General features: G+C 34.5%; 1 protein-coding gene across 1 annotated transcript in view; it reads left to right on the forward strand.

The window, feature by feature from the left end:
* The window catches only part of PAPOLG (poly(A) polymerase gamma), a 30,077-nt gene extending 8,258 nt beyond the window's left edge, over nt 1-21,819 (forward strand). Inside the window, exons 4-23 of the mRNA XM_038551335.1 lie at nt 678-759; nt 961-1,070; nt 1,980-2,033; nt 3,818-3,929; nt 6,059-6,148; nt 8,557-8,695; nt 9,515-9,587; nt 10,561-10,681; nt 10,926-11,010; nt 11,398-11,451; nt 13,555-13,674; nt 14,095-14,204; nt 16,144-16,265; nt 16,485-16,660; nt 17,030-17,118; nt 17,196-17,410; nt 17,932-17,997; nt 18,181-18,234; nt 19,760-19,854; nt 20,025-21,819. Of these exons, the coding sequence (XP_038407263.1) occupies nt 678-759; nt 961-1,070; nt 1,980-2,033; nt 3,818-3,929; nt 6,059-6,148; nt 8,557-8,695; nt 9,515-9,587; nt 10,561-10,681; nt 10,926-11,010; nt 11,398-11,451; nt 13,555-13,674; nt 14,095-14,204; nt 16,144-16,265; nt 16,485-16,660; nt 17,030-17,118; nt 17,196-17,410; nt 17,932-17,997; nt 18,181-18,234; nt 19,760-19,854; nt 20,025-20,241 (2,184 nt within the window). The 3' untranslated portion in view covers nt 20,242-21,819. The remainder of the gene's footprint in view (nt 1-677; nt 760-960; nt 1,071-1,979; nt 2,034-3,817; nt 3,930-6,058; nt 6,149-8,556; nt 8,696-9,514; nt 9,588-10,560; nt 10,682-10,925; nt 11,011-11,397; nt 11,452-13,554; nt 13,675-14,094; nt 14,205-16,143; nt 16,266-16,484; nt 16,661-17,029; nt 17,119-17,195; nt 17,411-17,931; nt 17,998-18,180; nt 18,235-19,759; nt 19,855-20,024) is intronic.
* The last annotated feature ends 1,981 nt before the right edge of the window (nt 21,820-23,800 follow it).

Genomic DNA, 23,800 nt, shown 5'->3' on the forward strand with positions numbered 1-23,800 from the left:
ATCAGAAGGGATACCTGGTTTATCATAGGAAGAATATTTTGTTTCAGGCATGGGTAATGAAGTGGATCAGAATGTCTGAATGAAAATACCTGATGGGAAGTTAGAACTGGCTCCAGAGAAAGGCGGAGGAGTAGCCTTATACTTCTGGTACAGTCTAAAAAAAATCATTAAAGATGTTAGATTACCTCTTATAAAAAGGTCATATCAAGAATGAACACTTTCTTGCAGAATGGATACAGTGCTAGAATCAAGAAATTAAGCATATTTGTTACAAAAACTAAAGGGAAAATGCAATGAGTTAAGTATATGATACTATAAAGAACTGAAAGTGCATTAGTTTGGTAGTTAAGAGTTCCTTAGTGACTTCAGAATGATGGAGCCAAAGATAGGCATTTGAAAGGGGACAAGCAGGATCAAGTGATAAAAAATGTTTCTCTTAAGAGAGAGATGTGTCCTTGTATAGTAGGCATGAATTTGTTTTGTCTTCCTCCTGAATACTTTTCAATACTTCAAACTGCAGCCCAAAGAGCTCTGAAGTACTTTCAGAAATCTCAATTTCCCAAAGTTGACAAAAATGGTATAAATCAGTAGTATTTGGGCAATTTTTATGCTGAATAATTTGAACAAATGAATGCCATTTGTTTAATTTGATTTCATTTAATTTAATTTAATTTTAGAATCTCCCACCTTCTGTTGTGGCTACTGTTGGTGGTAAAATTTTCACATTTGGCTCCTATCGGCTTGGAGTACACACCAAAGGTAACTGCTTTTCTGTGTTGTACAAGCTCTTATTTGTTAATTATAATTAGTAGAAGTACAGGAGAAAAAATACCCATATTATTATATCACTATTCAGAGCTAATCATTGTTAACATTTACCTACATGTTTGTATATACTTTAAGAAAAATATAATACATACTTAATGTACTCTTCTTAATTAGAAGTAATTTGATTTGCAGGAGCTGACATTGATGCACTTTGTGTAGCTCCAAGACATGTGGAGAGATCTGATTTTTTTCAGTCTTTTTTTGAAAAATTGAAACATCAAGATGGCATTAGAAACTTAAGAGTAAGTATCCTCTGGTATTTAATATTTTTAAATCATTAACAAAAGCTAGGGCTTATGATTATTGAAATATTTAAGAACTTGCTATATCTTATTAAAATAACAGATGGTTAAGAACATGGGCTTTATACAGACCTGAGTTTGAATCTAGAATCTACCACATACTAACTCTTAGATTTTTAGTTATCTATTATTGTCTTTGAGCCTGGTTTCCTCAAAGCCGTAAGGTGGAGATATAGTGATAATTTTTTATAAGGTTTTTCTGAGGATCAGTGATATAATTGACTATATTATCTGATAAGTGGTTGATGCATATCAAATGATGGCTGTTATTATACTGTCCTTAGTCCCAGAAATAGGATAGTGAACAAGACATAGTTTATGGGAGGGAGGGATTAGGGGAACTAAACAGACAGATAGCTTTAATACCGTCTGAAGTGCAAGGATAGGCTGAAGTTGAAAGTATCTGCATTATTTGGGTATCTGGGAATGGAGAAAGAGATTCAGAATTTGTTAGGTTGGAGGATTAAGGAAAGCTCAGAAATACATCCTTTCTACTAAATCCAAATTATATTTATTGTATATTTTAGATTAATCATGAGCTCTGATTATATTTTAATTTGCAATACTAGTGCTCTTTATAATCAGTTTTCAATTTAATCTCAACAAATAGTAGGTACCCAGATGGTAGTAGTTCTGCCTGTCAGTTTCTGATGAATATAAGTACTATCATGACATTTTCTGTATCTTAAATAACACAATCACAGAGTAGAAGTACTTACTTGGAATGTGAGACCAACAATATTTTCACCTTTTAGCAAAAGTATTCACATTATTGGCAGAAGGGCTAGAGAAAAGGATTATACCGTTAAAGGATTACTTTTGTGTCCTAATTATTGTCTTCTTTTGTAGGCTGTAGAAGATGCCTTTGTACCTGTTATAAAATTTGAATTTGATGGAATTGAAGTAAGTGTTAAATATTTTTCTGACTTTGCAACTGATATTTAATACATAAGGCTTTTTTCAGTTTTTTTTTTTTTTTTTTTTTAATCAGACGGACAAAGACATATTTTAAAGAACCAAATATTTTTTTTTTAATTCCTCACCTTTCTCCTATATCTATTGACTTCTCATTGTGGAAAATGGACCAGCTTCCATCCCTACCCCCATGATTTTTATATACACTCTTCATTCCTATAATCTAAAATAATTGTGTTATTATTATGTTGATTGGAGCAATATTCAGTGTTTATTTTATAAGTGATGTTCAAAACTGAGCACAAAGTGTACTAGATTATAGTTCTTTGTGGCATTTGGTTTCTTGGGAGTTGTTTTGCATTTGTCTGCTTGGTTTTTAAACTTAACACTAATTCAAAGTCAGTCTCTGTAGATTCAGCTGTCTGAATCTTCTCTAAATAGATTTAGATTTCTCAGGTGTTCTGTCATTATCATCTTAAAAAAACATCTGAGTCTTCTCACCTGTTCAATTCCATACTGCCGTACCGGTTGTTCTCCATGAATGATATACAGCTGGCATCCTGGCATCTTTCTTTATCATCCTGGGATTTCCTTTTGCTTCTCTCTAGAGTTCTCTTTTTTTATGACTTACTGTCATTTTAGTGGCCCTTATCCACTAGCTTCCTGAGAAAGAGAACATATTTTTGAGATCCTCCATGTTTAAAAATGTCTTTATTTTGTTCTCACACCAAACTACTAGTTTGGCTGAGTATAGAGTTCTAGGTAGGAAATAATAGATTTCAGAATTTTGAAGGCCTTACTTCATTGTCTTCTACTTTCCATGCTGTGTTGAAAAGTGTGTTGCCATTTTGATTGCTCATTCTTTGTGACCTGTTGTGTCTCTTTGGACAGTTAATATGATTTTTTTTTTCCTGGGCTTCATAGTTGTAAGATTCATGGTAATGTACGTTGGTATATATCTTTCAATCAAATATGCTAGGCAGTCAGTAAGTAGTCCTCCTCTACTTTGGAAGTTCCTGTCCTTCCGTTCTTGGAAATTGTATTGAATTCTACTGGATTTCCTGCCTTGATTTTTTTTTTTCCTCCTGTATATTGGACTGCCACATCTTTATGTTCTGCTTTTTGAGGTTTTCTCATCTTCCAAGCTTCCTATTGTTTTCCATTTCTGCTGTCATATTTTTAATTTGTAAGAATAACTTTTTTATTTTCTAAGTGTTCCTTTCTATTTACATATGTATTTATTTATAGCCTCCTATCCTTTCCTGGATACAATATTTTTTATCTCTATTTTCTTAAATCGGCTGAGTCTGTTACCACTTATCCATCTGCTTCCATAGCTTTTGCTGTTGTCTCCTTTTATTCCCTTTGTCCTCATGGGTTATGCCTTTAAAAACAAAATTAAATAAAAAACAAAATAAAATTTTGCTGATATCTTATTGGGGTTTCAAGAGGGAGTGAATGTAAATGTGTGTTGGATCTGCCATCATTATCTAGAAATTCTTTCATAAGAGTTTGATTTTTTTTTTAATGCTTGGCATATATGCTAAAATTAAAATGCTTTCCCTTGATTTGCAAATTTAATTACCCTCACAAAACTTTGTGGTGATTTTCCAATGTGAAATTGCCTACATAGGCTTTTTGAAGTTTTGGTAGAACTTCCCAAACTAATAATTAGAACTTTTGTACTTTTGAGGTTGGGGGAGTGGGGAGGGGGAGAATGGACCAGAAGGAGAAAAAGTAATATTTTTCTCTTTTTTTGCATCTTTCCAAAGATTGATCTAGTCTTTGCAAGATTGGCAATACAAACCATATCAGATAATTTAGATCTAAGAGACGACTCTCGACTGAGAAGCCTTGATATAAGGTGTATTCGCAGCCTAAATGGTAAGCTTCTAAAAAGAAATCTCAGATATCTGCTTGAAAACCATTAGACAAAGAGATCTTTTTTTGCAGAACTATTAATGGCCTTTTTAAGAGATTGAATTAACTCAGTTAAAAATGATGTAATTTTCTATATATAGGTAATCTAACCATATTTAGGCATTTTAAAAGATACATTTATTTGAAACGGTGTTTGTAGTAATGCGCAGACTTAATGGTCTCAGGACCCCTTTGCACTCTAAAAATTTACTGAGGACCCCAAAGATCTTCCATTTATGTGGGTTATATCTGTCAATATTGACTATATTAGAAGTAAAACCAGAAAATTTTAAGATACTCATTTCAAAATAATAAACCCATTCTGAGTGAATATAAATACTTTTTTGTGTGAGACTGGCTTTTTTTTTTCATTTTTGCAAATCTCATTAATATTTGACTTAATAGAAGACAGCTAGATTCTCCTATCTGCTTTTTTAATGAATTTCTTAAAATGTTTTGATTGAAGCATAGGAAGAATCTGGCCTCTTAAAGATATGTAATTGGAAAAAGGTGGAGAATTTTAACCACCTTTTCAGAAAATTGTAGATCTTCTTTGATATGACACCAAAACTTGACCAGTGACAGTATCTGTTTTCTTTTCAAAAACTTTATTGAGGTATAATTACATGTCATAAAATTCTTCCTTTTTAGGTATACAATTCTGTAGTCTTTACTATATTCAGAGGTGTATGCCAGAATCCAAGTTTTAGAACATTTTCATCATCTTCAAAAGATCCCTCTTGCACATTTACAGTCATTCTCCTTTCCAACCCCCAGTCCTGAGCAACCACTATTCTACTTTCTGTCTATAAATTTGCCTTTTCTGGACATTTTATACAAATGGGATCATATAGTATATGGTATTTTGTGTCTGGCTTCTTTGACTTAGCATAGTGTTTGTGAGGTTCATCCATGTTTGTAGCATATATCCGTAGTTTGTTCCTTTTTATTGGTGAGTAAAATTGATTTTTTAAATATTAATTTGAATATTGAATCTAAAACCATATTAGTTAACTTTTTACATTACAATCTATTGGTCTGTCTTATTCTTTGAATGGATGTCTTACCCATACATGATTTTATACTATCATGCCTTGGTTATTTGAAAATTACTGGTTCGCAAAGTTATTTGGATCTTCAAAATATTAACATACATTTCATTATAAAATATCCAAAAAAATCACGTTCATTGAGATCACCACCAGTCTCATCAGAAAAGTCTTTAAATATTGAAAGGCTGTCAGCTCACAGTAGCAGCTTTAGTTGTCCAAAATGCTAATTTTTACTTGATCGCTCAAATTTTATTATTGGTAACAAGTTTTGTCATTTGTTTTCCCTGAAGTGTGGGACTCACTTTGTTCGTTTTTTAGGATTCTTCTAAGTAAAACTGGTGTTCCTTAAAAAGCAGGTAGTTCCGCTTTCCTTAAACTTGTTTAGACATTGCACAGGTTTCTTGGGTTTCTTCTCTGTTTTCTAACTGCATATGTATGGTGGTGAAGGTAATTGTTTACTAGTTTTGTTGCTACAGCTTTGGTACAAGCAGTTGTACCCACCACTGCTTTTGCACCAGTAGTGCAGATGTCAACACAGTAAAGAGGCAAAGCCTATTGTTGTAAAAATAGGTTTGATAAACTTTAGAAAGAAAAATAAGTTAATCTAATAATTCCTAATGGCCCACAGACTGCACTTTGAGAACCACTGGCTTATACATCTTTTGTTTAATCACTGCATTTTTGTTGTACTTTCCGAGTGCAATAGTAAATTACAGTATTTGTGAAATAAGGTTTATGTTAGAACAATAACAGTTTTATAAGTTTGGATATTTGATTCACAGTAAAGACAAATGGTGAAGACAGCTAAAGATACTCAGATCCATCTCTTATTTTAATATTGAATTACATTACCCATGCCCTTTTTGAATCTTTAAAAGTGAAGCGATTTCTTCTGTATGCGCTAAATTTCAAATACATAGAGAAAATAAACTCCCTCATTTTATTATCTTTGATAATTTTAGCATTTGAAATTAGAAGGGTGTCTCAATTCACTGGATTTTTTTGCATAATGAAAAAAATGAATGTTTTTATCTTTTTCAGGATGTAGAGTTACTGATGAAATTTTGCATTTAGTGCCAAATAAAGAAACTTTTAGACTCACTCTAAGAGCAGTCAAATTATGGGCAAAACGTAAGTATCCCACATCTTTTATGCTTGCATTATAAAATTACAATTTTCAGTTGCTAATGATAGAAACACATAGGGAAACTCCTGAGCCTGTTGATACTGTTGGGGATTGAAGTCTAGTAGATTTTGGAGAATCCTGTTTCTTTTTCAGGTACAGTGGTTATGGTGCTCTGATGTGTGACTACCTCCTCCTTCCTTGATTGAAACTTTTAAAACTCCTGACTTCCTATCTTTGGTTTTAGGCAGGCGGTCAGAATTTCTGAGTTAGAACTGGAAGAATAAAACCCTAATTGTTGTTCTTATTCTCTGTGGGCAGGACCATCTTTTTCATCTTTGTCTCCCCATTACCAGCAGTGTGTAGTTTATAGTAGATATTTGGAAATTTATTAAATGAAGAGCCTACAGTGATAGTTTCAACTTAATGCTTTTTTTTTTTTTTTTTTTTAAGATTTTATTTATTTGAGAGAGAGTGTGCAGTGAGCAAACTGCCCACTGAACAGAGCTTGATGCAGGGCTTGATCCTAGGATCCTGAGATCATGACCTGAGCCGAAGGCAGATGCTTAACTAACTGAGCCACACAGGCACCCCTCAAGTTTTTTTTATTTTTAACCTAATAACACTTTTCTAATAAAGTCTGGAACTGATTTACATATATACATAGGATATGGTTCATAAAAGGCCCAATCCTAAGCTGACATAGTACATTTTCTATTATTTGTAGCTACAGTTAAGTAGTGCTGTACTTTTGGCACCAGGTTTTACATACTCTAAATTTGCACTCTCCAATAAAATTTTTGTGATGATGGAAATATCTCATATCTGTGCTATCCAAAAGTAACCATGTGGCCATTGAGCACTTGAAATGTACACCCGAGGAACTGAATTTTAAAATTAAATTGCAGTTTAAAGAGTATCTCAGAGAAGTAAGCATAGGTCCACACAAAAATCTGTACACAGATGGGGCACCTGGGTGGCTCAGTTAAGTATCTGACTCTTGGTTTTAGCATAGGTCATGATCTCTTGGTCATGGGATCAAGCCCTGCTTTGGGCTCCATGCTTAATGGGAGTCTGCTTCTCTCCCTTTCCCTGTGCTCTGTTCCCACACATTGTTTCTCTCTCTCTCTTAAGTAAATAAATCTTTTCTAAAAAAATTGTACAAACATATTCATAGCATTCTCCTAATAGTCAAGGAGACAACCACGTGTTTATAAACCGAAGAATGGATAAACAAAAGATAGTATATCCATTAATGTGGAATATTACTTGGCAATAAAAAGGACTGAGGTAAATTCCATTTATATGAAATAGCCAGAATAGGCAAATCTATAAAGATAGAAGAATAGGTCTAGGAGGATTGGGAACAAACAGGAGGGAGAGTGACTTTTAAAGGTTTCTCTTTGGGGTGATCAAAGTGTTCCAGAATCGATTATGGTAATGGTTACAACTGTAATATACTAAAAGCCGTTAATTTTTAACATTTTACATGGATGAATCTCATGCTATATGAATGATATCTCCATAAAGCAAGCTGTTACCACAAAAAAAAAAAAAAAAAAAGAAATGCTACATGTGATTTGTGGCTACCATATTGTAAGTACACATCTGAAAAGATCTTAAGCAAATAGGATTTGTCCTTGGGCTCAGTCATTTATCTTGTATAGTCAGGATATAGTAATTTGCAAGAAAGGATTATCACAATTTTTCTTTCCTTATAGATTAAGTTAAATTCAATGTCTTGTCAATTCTTAGATGTATATTTTACACATTTAACATATCTGAAATTGACATTTTGTATCTGTTTTGCTTGCTTGCTTAGTGGGACATAAAATAATGCTGCATTATGTAATTGAGGACATAATAGATTTGATGAAATACGGTAATGCTTTTTATAGATTGTTGTAAGAAACAATTGAAGAGAAATGAATAATATCAATGGTGTATTGTACTTTATGGAGAGGTATCCAAATTCTGCAAAATACTGAAGTTAGTCTAGCTTTACACTTGATTTTTAAAGTGCCCATAAATATGATTACTAATGAAATGTTTGCTCTTCCTACTTGGAGACCCTCCAGATCTCTTTCCTCCTTCCTTCCGTTTCTCAACCAAACTATTGAAAAAGGGGCAGTTCCAGTGTTATATCAGTAGAGTCCAGGTGGGCAGTCAGAACTGAGGCAGGGAACTGAGATGTCTGTCTGGGAGGGCAAAGTAGGGGAAGAAGATGCAGTTTATGGGTTACTAATAAAACTGTGGGCCTGGAAATAAGGTCTGCTTATTGATTGTATAATGTTATTTCCATAGGAGAAAGGATAACTAAGCAGTAATCTTAGGAACTAAGTTACCCTATTCCTTATAGTTGAATGTCATGGATAGTAGATCCTAACAATAATTAACAAATATGTTAATTTTCTAGGACGTGGAATTTATTCCAACATGCTAGGATTCCTTGGTGGTGTGTCCTGGGCAATGCTAGTTGCAAGAACTTGCCAATTATATCCAAATGCAGCAGCTTCTACTTTGGTTCATAAGTTCTTTTTAGTTTTTTCCAAGTGGTAAGTATTCAAATACATACTTTCACTATTTACTGACTTCTGCCTATATGTAAATTTGTTTGGCAGTTTAAGAGATATGGATAGACTTTTTCTGTTGTCTTACATTTTTAAGTTAAAAGTTCAAAGACCTCAAATTTGAGACAATAAGACACCAGATGGTGCTTTCTTCTGTGGTTCGGGAGTTCTGTGAATGTTGCCTTTTGGTTTGAGAATGGTCACAATAGATTTGGCTCTGATTACTAGCTGTGTATAGGTTAATGTCTCATGTAAAATGGAGGTGATAATCATAGCTACTACATGGATTTATTAGGAGTATTTTCAGTAAACTTACCTCTTTGTTATTAAATTATCCATTAAACCCATGAAAATAGAAGGAAGGGAAAAGCTCAGATGGCTTTTTTTGTTTGTTTTTAAAAGATTTATCTATTTATTTTAGAGGGGCAGAGGGAGAGAGAATCTTAAGCAAGCTCCCTGCCCAGCACGGACCATGACATGGGGCTCGATCTTAGAACCCTGAGATCATGACCTGAGCCAAAATCAAGTCAGACACTTAACCAAGGCACCCAGGTGCCCCTAGAAAATTCAGAATTTAATTAGCTACAGTTTAATGGGCAAAACAGTTATTTGCCTTTCAGAAAACACATTTAAAATAAGCAACTTTTTCCTTTGTATACTTCCTTTCCTTGCCCTTTTGTTTTTTTCAATACCAAGTATCGATCTACCATGTTTGCCATATGAAAATTGAAACAGAGTCTGATGATATTAATATTTCATATGAAGTGAGGTCCTATGTGAGTTAATTTGCCTTACTCATGTTAGGGAATGGCCAAATCCTGTGCTCCTGAAGCAACCAGAAGAAAGCAATTTGAATTTGCCTGTTTGGGATCCTCGGGTATGTGACTTATTATTTAAATTAAACCTTTTAGGAAAAGGATGAGTCTATATTGCAACCTATTCTAATCTTATTCCTGCTCATCTTCCTTTTGTATAGCTATAGTTCTTTCTTTCTGTCTGCTGTATTTTTTGGTGCAGATGATTTGTATCTCAAATTCTGATCCAAATATTATGTCATTAAAAATCACCCATATAAAGTAGATGAGTGGGTGTATCAACCAAAATGTCATAATCCATTGTTTAAAACTTACAAGTAATTAGTTACTACTAATAAAGTGAAGTATATAAAAGATTTACCTTGCAGTGGTTTAAAGCAGACACATGGTTCTAAGATAGCATAACTCTTACCTTACATTTTATTTTTTTTTAATATTTTTTTTTCAATTTTTATTTATTTATGATAGTCACAGAGAGAGAGAGAGAGAGAGGCAGAGACACAGGCAGAGTGAGAAGCAGGCTCCATGCACCGGGAAGCCCGATGTGGGATTCGATCCTGGGTCTCCAGGATCGCGCCCTGGGCCAAAGGCAGGCACCAAACCGCTGCGCCACCCAGGGATCCCTTACCTTACATTTTAATCAGTTTGTAGAGTAAGTGCTCATTCCTCTGAGTTACCCTAGGGGAACTTACCCCTCGATGAGTAAGTGCAGAAAGACCATTGAGAACCATTTTGATTAATAATGCTTTTTGCAGCTATGATAACTGTATTTATTGGTTCTAAAAGACCATTTATGAGATACACCATCAGTTTAACAGCTTTTCAGAGGAAAAATAAACTTTTAGAGAGTTGCCTTTGAATATCAGACATACCTGACTTCAGAAATAAATGTAGTAGGGGAGGAAAATTGTACTTCTTAGAATTGAAGAAATGTAGTATTAAATTTATATTTCATTTCTTCAGACTTTTGGGGAAATGAAGTGAGGACAACTGAAATAGGAGAATAGATCAATTATTCTGCTTCTAATTTCACAGGTAAATCCATCAGATAGGTATCATCTCATGCCCATAATCACCCCTGCCTATCCACAGCAGAATTCTACGTATAATGTGTCCACCTCAACTCGAACAGTAATGGTAGAAGAATTCAAACAAGGTAAACCTGTTGGCCCTTTCCCTTCTCTATAATTCCCACAAGTTTTTGGTTTACAACAGTTTTATTCCAGTGCAGTTATGCCTGTTATTTCTGTTTGAAATTGATTTTTGTGTTCTGAGAAACAAATTTACCTTTTTTTAACTCAGGAGTTTGATAGGGTTAGAAGTTTTTGGGGTAGGGTGATATAAGAGCTGATAACAAAATAGCCAATTTTCAACATCAGTCTCTCTTGTTTTTAATTTAGGTCTCGCAGTCACAGATGAAATCCTTCAAGGAAAATCAGACTGGTCCAAACTACTTGAGCCACCAAATTTTTTTCAAAAGTATAGGTATTTGAAATTTTGCATTTGTGTGTGTGTGTGTGTGTGTGTGTAAAGAAGAATGTTAAGTTAATATACGATGGGTGACTGTTATCACTTAAATCTCAAGTGAGGTAGAGAATAGGTTAGCAGAAATCCTAAATGAAAGAATTTGTATATTCTAGTAGTATCTAACCCAATATTAGTGGTTTTTGTTTTTTAATGATTTTTAATTGTAGGGTCTAGAATTAATTTTGTGAAAATCAGAGCGTGTTCTAATTTTCATAAGCTGTGTGCCTACATTAGTTCTTTTGTTCACTGGGAGGAAGAAAGAAAAAGTAATGATGGAAAAGTAGAACCTAACAATGTTTCTGGCTTTTCTTTTTTCCCCTGATTGTTGCTAAAAATTCTTCATAGACATTATATTGTATTGACAGCCAGCGCATCAACAGAAGAAAATCATCTGGAGTGGTAAGACTGATATTCAAGTTCTGTACTTACTTTGAGGTGATAACATTTTTATGATGCTTTACTATTTACAAAACACTTTATCCTCAAAATTGTTAAATTGTTTTGGTGACTGTTGTACATGACCAGTGTTAAGAACTGCTGTCAAAATAATGTTTCAGATTTAGAAGTAACATAAAATAAGGATATATGTATATTCTTTGCCTTTTGCCGCTTCTTGGTCAGATTTAAGCAAAATTGTGAGGCACTTCAAATGATTCTGATAACTGGCCTCTTACTGAGTTTTCCATCCTTGCCATCATGTTTCCCCATCAAAACTAGAATGAAAAGACTTTTTTTTATATTTTAATTTAGGGGATTAGTGGCACGAAAGCTTCTGTCAACAGTTAAGAGAGAGGCATTTTTGGCCAAGGAGCAGTGCATTCTTTGAGTAAATCTAAATGTATTCCCTTTGCCTGTAGTATGTTGACGTCCCTAACTCTTATTAGGTAGAAACAATTAGGCACCAGACATGGTTATGCTTTTCTCAGATCTGACCTCTGGGAAAGAGAAACGCAATACTGTCTTATTTTTGCTTCAAAAGTTTAATGCTTATTTTATTGGTAAAGAGACACTGAAAAGAATCCTGCCACTAAAACAGAATATTTCATTTGTCAGGGCGCTTGGATGGCTTTGTCAGTTAAGCATCTAACTCTTGGTTTTGGCTTAGGTCATGATCTCAGAGTCCTGGGATCAAGCCCCTCGTTGGGCTCCACACTCAGCTGAGAGTCTGCTTATCCCTCTCCCTCTGCTCCTCCCCTATTCACACACATGTGTTCTCGCTCTCAATAAATAAAATCTTTGTAGAAAAAAAAGAATATTTCATTTCTCTAGAATGGGAATCAGAAAACCATGGTCTGGACAATATACAGTTTGCCACATGTTTTTATAAAGATTTATTGAGGGGGGCACCTGGCTGGCTCACTCCAGTGAGCATGCAGCTTTTGGTCTTGTCTTGGGGTTGTGAGTTCAAGCCCCACATTAGGTGTAGAGATTACTAACATAAATAAACTAAAAAAAATGAATTTTTTCTCAATTTCTTGAAATACAGCTATGCTCACTCATTTGTATATTGTCTAGCCTCTTTCCTTCTACATGGCAGAGTTGAATAGTTGCAACAGAAACTGGCCTACAAAGCATAAAATACCGTCTGGCCCTTGATAAGGAAAAGTTTGCCAACCTCTCATTTAGATAACACTGAGCAGTAATGTGGTGTTCTGTATATGTGCTGTTGAAGCACACATAACTATAATGTGTATGGTTTTTCAAGTGTTTGAGTAATGTAAAAGTATTCTTGTAGTTATTCTAATTAATGAAATCACTTTAAGTTAACATAGCTGACAGCTGTCACATTTCTTAGGTAGAAAACAAAGTTGTAGAAACCTCATGAAACTTTGTTTTAGTAGTATCTGATTTTACTGAATTTTTTTAAAATGCAGTATCTAGTAATCAGACCATGATTATTTTATGAATTAGGTGCTAGTTATTAGTGTTTTTTTTCCCCACATTATTTTAACATATCTTAGCCTTAGGGTATAGACATAAGATTTGAAAGTGAAAAAACACTTAGAACCAAATTAACCAGTTTTTGTTCATGCTCAAATCATGACTTTTATGGTCTTAACAGGCAGGGTAGGTAAGATTGAGAATTCACTAAATATAGAGCAGTTCTTTTAAAAGAGTGGAGGGGGAAACACGGAAATTGACAAAGTAACTTGTCATTTACTTAAATGGTCTTTTAAAAAGTCCTAATATATTGGACTAAATTTTTTATTTTTTGTTTTTTTAAAATATTTTATTTATTCATGAGAGACACAGAGACATAGGGAGAGGGAGAAGCAGGCTCCCTGAGGGGAGCCTGATGTGGGACTCGATCTCTCGATCCCAGGATGCTGGGATCACAACCAGAGCCAAAGGCAGATGTTCAACCACTGAGCCACCCAGGTGCCCCTGGACTAATTTTTTAAAGGAACAGGTAAAGCATCATAGCTAAAACGCTTTTTGGGTTACCTAGATGTAGTTTCCAAATTTAATATGGAAAAATTGTGTTCGCTGCTCTATTTTCAGGGTTGGATTAGTAGAATCTAAAATCCGTGTACTTGTTGGGAACTTGGAACGAAATGAATTTATTACTCTTGCCCATGTAAATCCCCAATCGTTCCCAGGAAATAAGGAACATCATAAAGAGTAAGTTAATTATTGTTTAATACTGTATTTCTTAAATAATGTTATTTGACAATATGCATTGTTTAAGATCAGTTATGAGATTGTCATTTAACAAGCATTGATGGGGGAGGATGATACACTATTTGAGCATAGTGTTCATGCATTAAAACTAGTACATGCTATGTTGGTAGCCCACAGGTCGCAGCAGAAACTCTTAAGATTTGGAGCATCTTTATATATTTAGTACATCGTTTTCAAAGCCATTTAATCTTCTATAACAACACAGGGATAGCTGATCAGTTCTCTTGTCAGTTTTAAGAATTTAGCCAAACCACTGCAATTTGTATTTATACTTCAATAGAGACCAAGTTTGAATTATCAAAGAACATCTGTAAACTTAAAAAAAAAAATTAATGGAAATTTAAAATTTTTATTTTATAGCAACAATTACGTATCAATGTGGTTCCTTGGAATAATTTTTCGGAGAGTAGAAAATGCAGAAAGTGTTAACATAGACTTGACCTATGATATACAATCATTTACTGATACAGGTAAGACTGTCATCATGGAGCTGTGGTTCCCAACCTTGGCTCTAACGTGGTATTATTTGCCATGGATCTGGCTGGCTGGCTGGCTGGCTATATTTTTCAGTTGCTTAAATGAATATATTACATCCATATTATGAAAACCTATCCTATTATTTAAAAAAATTAAAGGCGTGGTGAAACCATCTCTAAGACATTAAGTGGGGGAGAAATAGCAGTACAGTATGTATAGTGTGCCACCATTTCTGAAAAGAAGTAAAAAATATATATGCATGTTTGCTTATGAATACATAGAGTATCTCTGGAAGGATATATAGTCTTAAGAAGGTGGCAGGACTGGTTGCTTTTTAGGTCAAGGAGCAGGTGTGTCTAGGGGATGGGGCAAGGAGACTTCACTCAGTGCCCTTGAACTGTTTGAGTTTTGTACCAAGTGATGGTATCATCTATTTTAAAACAAAAAGGAGACTAAAACCATACAGGTGATTTTTATTTTCATTGTGCACAAAAAGGAGCACAATCATAAAGATGACTTTTACTTTTTTTCATGTACTAACAGTACAGCTTGCAGATTATATTTCTGAATCAGCAAAAGAATGTCTTTCACATCTAGCTCCTTAATGACACCTCTCTAGAATATCTTAATGTATCTGTTATAAGTTTGGAGTTATCTTAATCTGGAATGGTGTACATTCATACTATTAATATTTTTGGCTGGGCTTATCTGAGTTTTCTAAATTCTTCTAAACTAGTTTTCACATTTATGAAAATGCAGATTCCTGTACATCACGTCAGCACTACTGAATCCCACACTCTGGGAGTAGAGCCAGAGAATCTGCAAGTTGAACAAGCACTCCTGGTGATGCTTTTATAAGCAATCTGGAATGAAAACATAAATTTTTCCATTCTAATTTGGGCTCATTTTTCCAAAATCAGGAGGATGGAAAGCTCTTTATTACAGATTTGTAGAATCTTCTTCTTCAGATAGAGATACTGAGACCCCAGGAGAATAGATAATTTATCACATTTCACAGTAGTTACCGTGCAAGTCTTCAGTAAGCTTACAGTCTAATTTGGTATTCACAGTTGAACCATTAATAATGGTTATTTAAATAAATAATGTAAATTATTTACATAAAATAATGTGTGTGTTAATAAGACTTTCTTACAAGGTGTGAATAGGACTCTAGGGCTGTATGTATTTTAATCTCAGCATGTCATTTGGGGCTGTTGAGCCTTATTTAACCACCTGTATAATAAGGATGTACTTCTGGATAGATAGTTCCTGACAGTCTGACATTCTAGGATTAGTGTAGTAAAAGAAGCTTCATGGAGGAGAAGAGCTCGAATGCATCTTGGATATTTAGTATAAGGATTAGTTTAGACTTGGGCAAGTAATTATGAGAAGAGATTACCTTTTGGGAAAATAACAGAAAACAGGATTTGGAAAAAACTTTTTTCATGCATTTATTTTGTTAATGAGATTTAAGTATTGGAAAAATCTTAGAAGTTGGACATAAGAAAAACTAGTTGGTACTTTTTCTTTTCAAGATTTTAGTAGAGAGAGTGTGCACACAGGGGTGGGGGGGTGGGGGTTGCTGAGCTTCCATGAGCAAGCACTGTAGCAGCAGGAAGGGCAGAGAAGAGAGAGAATATAAAAGCAGACTCCCAAGCCTGACAGGGGCTGGATTTCATTACTCTGAGATCATGACCTGAGCCAAAACCGAGAGTTGGACACTTAACTGACTGAGCCACCCAAGTACCCCTAATTGGAACTTAAATAAGATTATGACAAGATGAAAATGTTTGAGAAATAGTTGTTCAGTAAGCAGGATGGGTATGTGTGTTTGTGAGATTATGGGGAGATAGCAAATGTATGCATTTTAGAGAAAACAGACCTCTCTGTTCAGGAAGAAATTGACCATTTAACATATTAACATTGTTACAGTGTACAGACAGGCAAATAATATAAACATGCTAAAGGAAGGAATGAAAATTGAAGCAACTCATGTTAAAAAAAAACAGCTTCATCACTACCTTCCAGCAGAGATTCTTCAAAAGAAGAAAAAGGTAAGTTCCTCTCAGACACATGATCCTGGGACCGGATTTGCATTCTTAATAGCTCCCAAACCTATTGAGCAAAAAGGAAAGAAAGGTACGATTCAGTCTAGAACTAAAATCTCCCTTTCATTAATCACAAAAGATACTTCATTTTATGTACTTCAGAATTGAAATCAGTAATTATTTTCATTTGCCTTTTGAAATCCTAACTGCTTTCCCCTCTTTCAGCAAAGTCTTTCTGATGTTAGTCGAAGTTCAAGTGGACCTCAATCCAAAAGATCATCTCTAGATAGCAATTGTTTGGATAGCTCCAGGGACACTGATAACGGAACACCTTTTAATTCCCCAGTGTCGATAAACAAACCTTCCAAGCCTGATCTTCCTCCTTCAGGAGAAACAGAAAGGTCTGTATTTCAGAATTTTCCTTTGTCTTCAGTTTGGGGATGATGTAAACTTTTCTATGCCTCAGCTAAATATCTTAATTGTTACAATATCTTATTTTACCAGTAGCTAGTCATTTTCTGGCTAGAAATACTTGACAATTTGTTGTGATCCTGTGGGATGGGGTTATGAAGATGTAGGCCTGAATCAGTACACAGAAGTGCACAGGTTTTCTCTTTTCTCACTTTTTACTCAGTCACCTGCCTTTCTTCCCATTTTCTCTTCCTCCAAAATGTTAAAGTAGGAGTGCTTGAAAGAAATAATCCTGAATGTTAAGACTGTTTTAAATAAGTAACACAAATTACTCAATGATAACTCAATACTTTCAATAGGAATAATGCTGAGCCTACTGCTGTCGTTGTGGAAAAGCCACTGAGTGTCCCACCAGCACAAGGACTATCTATCCCAGTCATCGGTGCAAGTAGGTATCTGTACTTTTGTTAAGAATGATTTTACTGTGTCTACATTCAATTACTAGAATTTTCCTTTCTTTTTCAGAAGTTGATTCTGCAGTAAAAGCTGTATCACCCCCAGCTGTGTGCACTATTCCTACTGTAGTAGGACGAAATGTCATTCCAAGAATTCCAACACCCCACAACCCTACCCAGGGACAACCACATCTTAATGGAATGGCAACTAAGAATGTTACACACAAGAGATCCCATTCCCCATCCATAGATGGGTCTTCTAAGAGGTTGAAAGACATAGAAAAGGTAAAGGTACAACCTTAGTGGTAATTCAGTAGTTTTTTGTTTTTTGTTTTAAGTTAAACTAGCACTAAAATTCAGAAGTCTCCATAGCTTAGTGCTCCCTTTAGGATTTGACTGTTTAAAAAGAATGTTTGCCCAAACTGTGAAGACATACTGGTTGCTCATCCTAAATTCAAATTTGTAATAGATCTGAAAACCTGAATGATTGGTCGAAGTTTCTCCTTGACTTTACATAGAAGTCATTATTAGTAACTAATCCCATTTATTGTGTTATAGTGTTGTTGTCTTCTGCCTCCAGTAGGTGGTGGTAAAACTACTGTTACCATCTGAATTGATTTAACCAAAAAGATCACTCCAATTGTAGAAGTTAAGGGTGTTAGCTGAATTTAGTCTACTTTAAATTCTTTTCCCTCACCAACATGTTTGCAGTAGTTTTGATGATAGCCTTATCACTAGTTTCTCAGTTTATATAAATTGTATGGTTTTTGTAATCACAGCAGTTCATCTTAATGTTTATGTTCTAGTTTATTCGACTTGAATCAACATTTAAGGACTCACGTGCTCCTGAAGACAGGAAAAGAAAAGCAGTGGTAAATATATTAATGGTGTGCCTCAACATATTTCTCTCAAAGAGCCATGTATCAGGAAAAGTACTGTATTCGAAAGTGGACCAGACTAGATAGGTCTGGGAAGTTTGGGTTGTATTTTATTTTGTGTAGAAATAAGCATATATAGGAAAGAAAGTTTTCATTTGTATACAATTCTGTTTTTAGGATGCCATTGGAGAATGTATGCCTATTCCAACTATTGATACATCACGCAAAAAGGTAACAAAGTCTTAATTCATAGGTAATCTACAGGTACAGAAAGCTTAAGAGTCTTGCATTGGGTGAAACAAAAGGATAATGAGATTTTGTTCCTGTCCTCAAAGACCAACAGTGTTTATTTGGGGATTGGGGTAGAAATAGCAAACAGTGTCTGGTCACAGATGTATGTACCTCAGAAGGGAGGAAAAGAGGAAATAATTTAAGACTTCACTGTTTATCCAGTTTAGGTTCAACCTTTGTTTATTTTTAAAGAAGTTTAGTGCTCATACTATAATTTCTTAGCAAGACTCATTAGTATATTTTTGTTGTGCACCACTGCTGTTAAGCTCAGTATGTATTAATATTTTGGAAGAATCAAATGTATCAATATACATAGTATAAGTACCTTTAAAACATGAGCTAAAGATCCCCCTAAATCTCAATTTAAGAATTTATTTTTCAAAGAATTACTGCTAAACTAATAATATGATATTAAGCATGGTAAGTTAATAAACAGGTGCTCAAAAATCAGCCTGTGTGTACCAGAGACAGCCCTTCTCTGAGAGTTTACAGTTTAGTTTAAGCTAAATACAGCTTATTTTTAAAAATAAGCAAAATGGCTTATTTTCACCCTGTTACCCTGCCAAATTCCTCACAATGTATTGGCCATTTTTCTAGTAGTTGTAGAATTCGTAAAATGTCTTTTAACATAAAGAATGTGTTACAAAAAATACGGGTGTATAATTATATTTGATAATGGAAGAAAAAGTTTGATATGGATATTAAGTATGAAAGTGTGAAATGACATGCCTGAGTGTGGCTCTAAAATATTTCAAGTATAAAGGGCAAGGATGTAAACCAAACAGATGTGGCAAAATTTTATTAATGTCCGAATCTTGGTTGTGGCATTGAAGCCTTCGTTGTTCTTTTATGTATGTCTGAAATCTTTCATGTTTTTTGAATGGCTGTGGGTAGGATATAGATTTAGCTAAGGTAACAAGGGAGGGGAATTAACTCTTGCATACTGTTGCCATCACACCGTTATCTATTTCAGAGGTGTCTTTCTCAATTTTGCCTCTCAAAATTGCCTTCATTATGTAATTCCTTTAGTATCCTCAGAAACCCTCATCTAGATGCCCCTGAATTTCACCATCACTAACTAGATAACCGGTCTTCCTCTATAACACACTCATTTTTCACCTAGCACCCCAAGAGTTTTCCTGCTTAGTGACTCCGCTCTTCCTACTTCTCTTTATCATTGACTTTCTGCGTTTCTCAATCTAGAAGTGGCGAGTAATTTAGCAGTCCTTTTTCTTATACATACTCCTCCCACTTGCACCCCTTCCTGTACCTCTGCCTTTCACCTCCGACTGAATAAAAAAATTCCCCAAAACAAAGAACTGACAGTGAACATTGGAAGAAAATATCCAACATATATGTGAGTGTTTAAGAACTTAAGGGACTTGGAGGAAAAAGTTTTGTGATTTACTAGTTGGGACTTGATAATATATATTTGCTTTTCCTTGTTTCTCTTCCTTTCTAATAGAGACTACCCAGTAAAGAGCTACCAGATTCATCATCTCCGGTTCCAGCAAATAACATCCGAGTCATCAAAAATTCCATTCGACTGACCCTTAATCGGTAAAAGCAGTGCCTCCTTACTTAAGTGAATATGCAATCATTTAGTGGCATAGATGCAGCCACTCTTTTTATAATAGAAGTGGCTGTCATACATAAAATAAGGTGAAAGTTTCAGTCATCGGACTAACGACCTTGAAGTGGTTTTTGAACTCTCACACTTTGACCTGCAGATGCCGTAGCATTCTCTCATTGATTGCTACATACACTTCTGTGAGGATCACCTGCTATCAAATTGTCATCTACAATATTATGGCTTTGCGTTGGAGGTTTTACTGCCTTAACTTTCGATGCTTGTTTCTCTGTTGTGGGAACCAGTTCTTGGCTCTTTGGACACGGATAAAACAAGTCCTGAACTTTTTTTTTTTTTTTTTAAGTCTTATGTTATAATCATTGTATAGAACTGAAAAAGTTGAAAAAACAAAAAAAAATTGTCTTGTAATTTTCCAAACGTTAACACATTTACTTTAGCATTGAAGCCACTTTGTGAAACCTGAGAAAAATGAATGTGAGGTATCTTTTCTGCTTTCCTCATTTGTGTAGATGTACTTATTGTCTATTCTGTTGATTTAAATTATTTTTTTCCCAGAATGGCACATGGAATATTTAAATTTTTATTTTTTTGTGCCTTTCTGTCCAAATGTTGCATAGTTACCAGGGAGGATTAGTCCAGTGATTACATAAGAGTTGGGCACCATTAATTCTCTATATTTTGCCTCCCATGGAGGCCTTCGAAATGCATCTTTATTAAGAATCAAAATATAACCAAAATACTGAAAGTCAGTATATGAATGGTGAAATTGTTACATATCCTAGCTCATGCCATTCTTGTTAGTTGACTGGTATTTTTTACTAAGGAGCAACTCATTCCAGCACCAACAGTAAGATACCTTGAAGTATGGCAAACTTGTATTTTTGAGGTATAAAATTAACTTGGCATGGTAATTCTTGACCATTACTTACCCCACAACTTCAAACCGCTTCTTCATGGACTAGGCATGCAGAAATAAGCAGTGGATTTTACCGAAATCTAAAGGCATTTTGAATGATATTGTTACCAACCATTAATTGGCTCAGGACCTTTGTAATTTTTATTTATCTATATGAGTTGTCTTTTTTTACACTGCTTTTTTCAATGCATTTCTTAATATTTTTTAAGTTTCATGAACGCATGCTCAGTTTATTAAAATCCATAACCATGTAATTCTTGTAATATGTTGATTCAGTGTTTTGTAAATGAAGTCGTATGTATTTTCAGAGTATTTTTGTATGTACTGTAAGATACCATCTTTTCAAAGAGAAAACTTTAAAACCTTTACTGTCTCTCTTTAGTCTAATTTTTTAAATATGGATTATGCTTGAATTATTCTTAAAATGAAAATGTATAGATTGCACAACCAGGAATGCTAGTATTTATTACCTTGTTCAGCTTTCACTTGGCAATTTAGTAGGTTCTGGTAGGAAAAACACATACATTTGAATAATGCAGGGAAAATACTTGGTTGTATATTTTATAGGACTTGTGGGACCCATTTAACCCATGGAGTAATAATAGTCCGTATTCTCTCTTGCAAGCCCCTTACCACTGAGTTGAAATGCTTGGAATTCTGATTGTCAGCGGTATCCTTTGCCCACACCTGTTCCTTGATCTCTAGGTTGCTGAAATGGAAATGCTAGCATTTAACTCTTACGAAGGAAAACTGAGAAGTAGAGCAAGGAAAAAAGTAATGGTTTTTTCCATTATTCACTTTTTACATAGCAAAAGATAAGAATGAAATCCTATAAATCCAAGTTGTAGCTCATGTGGAAAGCTCTCCTTTTAGCTGACCCTTTCCTTTATCCAAGGATTCTAAGATTTGTTCTATAAATACTCTTTGAGCAAAAGTAGATGATTATGAAAGAACTAATTGTCACCTGACTTCAGACTTTGAAAAATTAAGATTTGAGTAAATTACATATATGTTTGCATTTCTGTGTTTAATATCTACCTATGTTCCCCTTCTGTTATCAGTCTTCACGATCTCTTTAAGAATTTTCATGTTTACCCACCTATTTAAACAGATTCTTGGAAGTGACTAGTGGAGTTTTTAATAAGAAAGCCACAGGCCTAACCCCATACACCAGGATAGTCATTTCTCTTCTTTTAAAGATTCATTCAGCATGGGGCTGAGACATAGCCAAATGGTTCAATGTTAGACACCCCAAGGATGGCATTCTTTAACCTGTTTGGTAGCTGGGGAGTTGATGAGATGCTTTTGAGATGATGGGTTTGATCAGAAGTGAAGTGTTTTGTATCCTAAACGGTAGGTAAAACATTCAGAACGTTTTGTGACCACAGTAGGAGAGCTCCATTGTACTAATGCGAAGTAAGTAAAAGGGGAAAGTATGGCCTTATATGTCATGTTCAGAGGCACTAGGTAAACGTGACTTTGAGTTTGAAACTATACCTAGAAATGTATTTTATAAAGTCAAATAATCTCCATTATGTAGACAGATGTTTATTTTCACAAGGGTATTACATTGTAATCTCAGTGTTCAGGACTGGCTCTGAAGAATAGTATATATCAAAGGAAAATACTTGTCAGCTGGCTTAAATCTTAGGGACTTAACTCATTTGAGAGGGTACATGGCTTAGACTTGTAAAATTGGGGCAGCAGAATAAATTTTACAAGACTATTACTGGTGCTTACAATGACTATCTTAAGACCATAACCTAGTAACATTTTTAAAATGCTTACTTGACTACAGTAGCAATAAAGTAAAGATGGACAGTGTCCACATGGGCTAACCTTATTCTCCGTTCCTCAGTTTTGAGGTAGGAATTCCTAAATTGGGGATCATGGGCCTTTGGGAATCCTTTGCAAATATATATATAAGAAATTTTTGTTTATATGCATTTTTCGGGGGGTGGGGAATTCATAAATTTCGTCAGCTTTTCAAAGTGGTTCATGACCCTTTGAAAGAAAAGGGTGATGGGGCATTGTTAGGAACCACACAGCTTTGCAAGATTAAATAATCCCAGACTCTCCAGAGGTTTTTCTGTGGTATATTTCTGAAAACATATTATGGCTCTTAACTAGTATAGTGGGCTTCGGGAACACCAAATTTCTCTGAGTTTCTTTATATATTGCAGATGAACCTTAATCAGTATTTTAAAAAATAATTACTATTGAATTTATAAACGTCTAAGTAAACGTCCGTTTACTTAGATTCATTAACAGGGTCAAACTTTTAACAAATTTCGACCTAAGATTGATCAGAGTAGAATAGCTTAGAATGAGAATTAGAAATGGAAAAAAAAAAAAAAATTAGAATCATTAAGGATCCTAATCCTTTGATTTCAGTAGCATTATTCTCTCTCGTTCCTTTCATGTTTGTGGTTTAGAGCAGAACAGACTGAACAGACCAATAAATAGAACTTTAGTTTTAAAAAACAATGTATGTGTGTTCAAAATAACTACCTAATAAATCTCCCAAAGCTTAGAATTTAGGTTATGATAATAGTGGTAAGTAGTGCAGGTGATGGAAGAAAACAGGTCTCAATAATGGTAACTATTTCCTTTGGATTTTTTAAAAGAATTGTACAAGATCAGATTCTTACCAAATTCTTTTTTTTTTTTCTGGATTTTTCTGATAAACTTTTATATTTGAAGTTAGTTGAACAGACGTTTATCATCAGACTTGCTACAAATTTTAAGCTACTGCTGCATTTTAGCGAGGACTCCCATAATTCCCTTATAAAGTACTTAGGTCTTTGAGGTACATGGTGCTACATCACTCCACAGTATTCTGTAAAACGAACGCTGCAGCTGCTGTTCCTTTCTAGAGAGCTGTTGGTGTAGTTCATATTAATATTTCCTGCCTTTTATTTGGATTGTCTTATTTCTTAGTTGTACACACAAGCCTCACTTGTCTGGAATAAGTAATCAAATAAACTTGCTTTGCTAAA

Source organism: Canis lupus, chromosome 10 (assembly GCF_011100685.1).
Source record: "Canis lupus familiaris isolate Mischka breed German Shepherd chromosome 10, alternate assembly UU_Cfam_GSD_1.0, whole genome shotgun sequence".
Classification (NCBI taxonomy): Eukaryota; Metazoa; Chordata; class Mammalia; order Carnivora; family Canidae; genus Canis; species Canis lupus.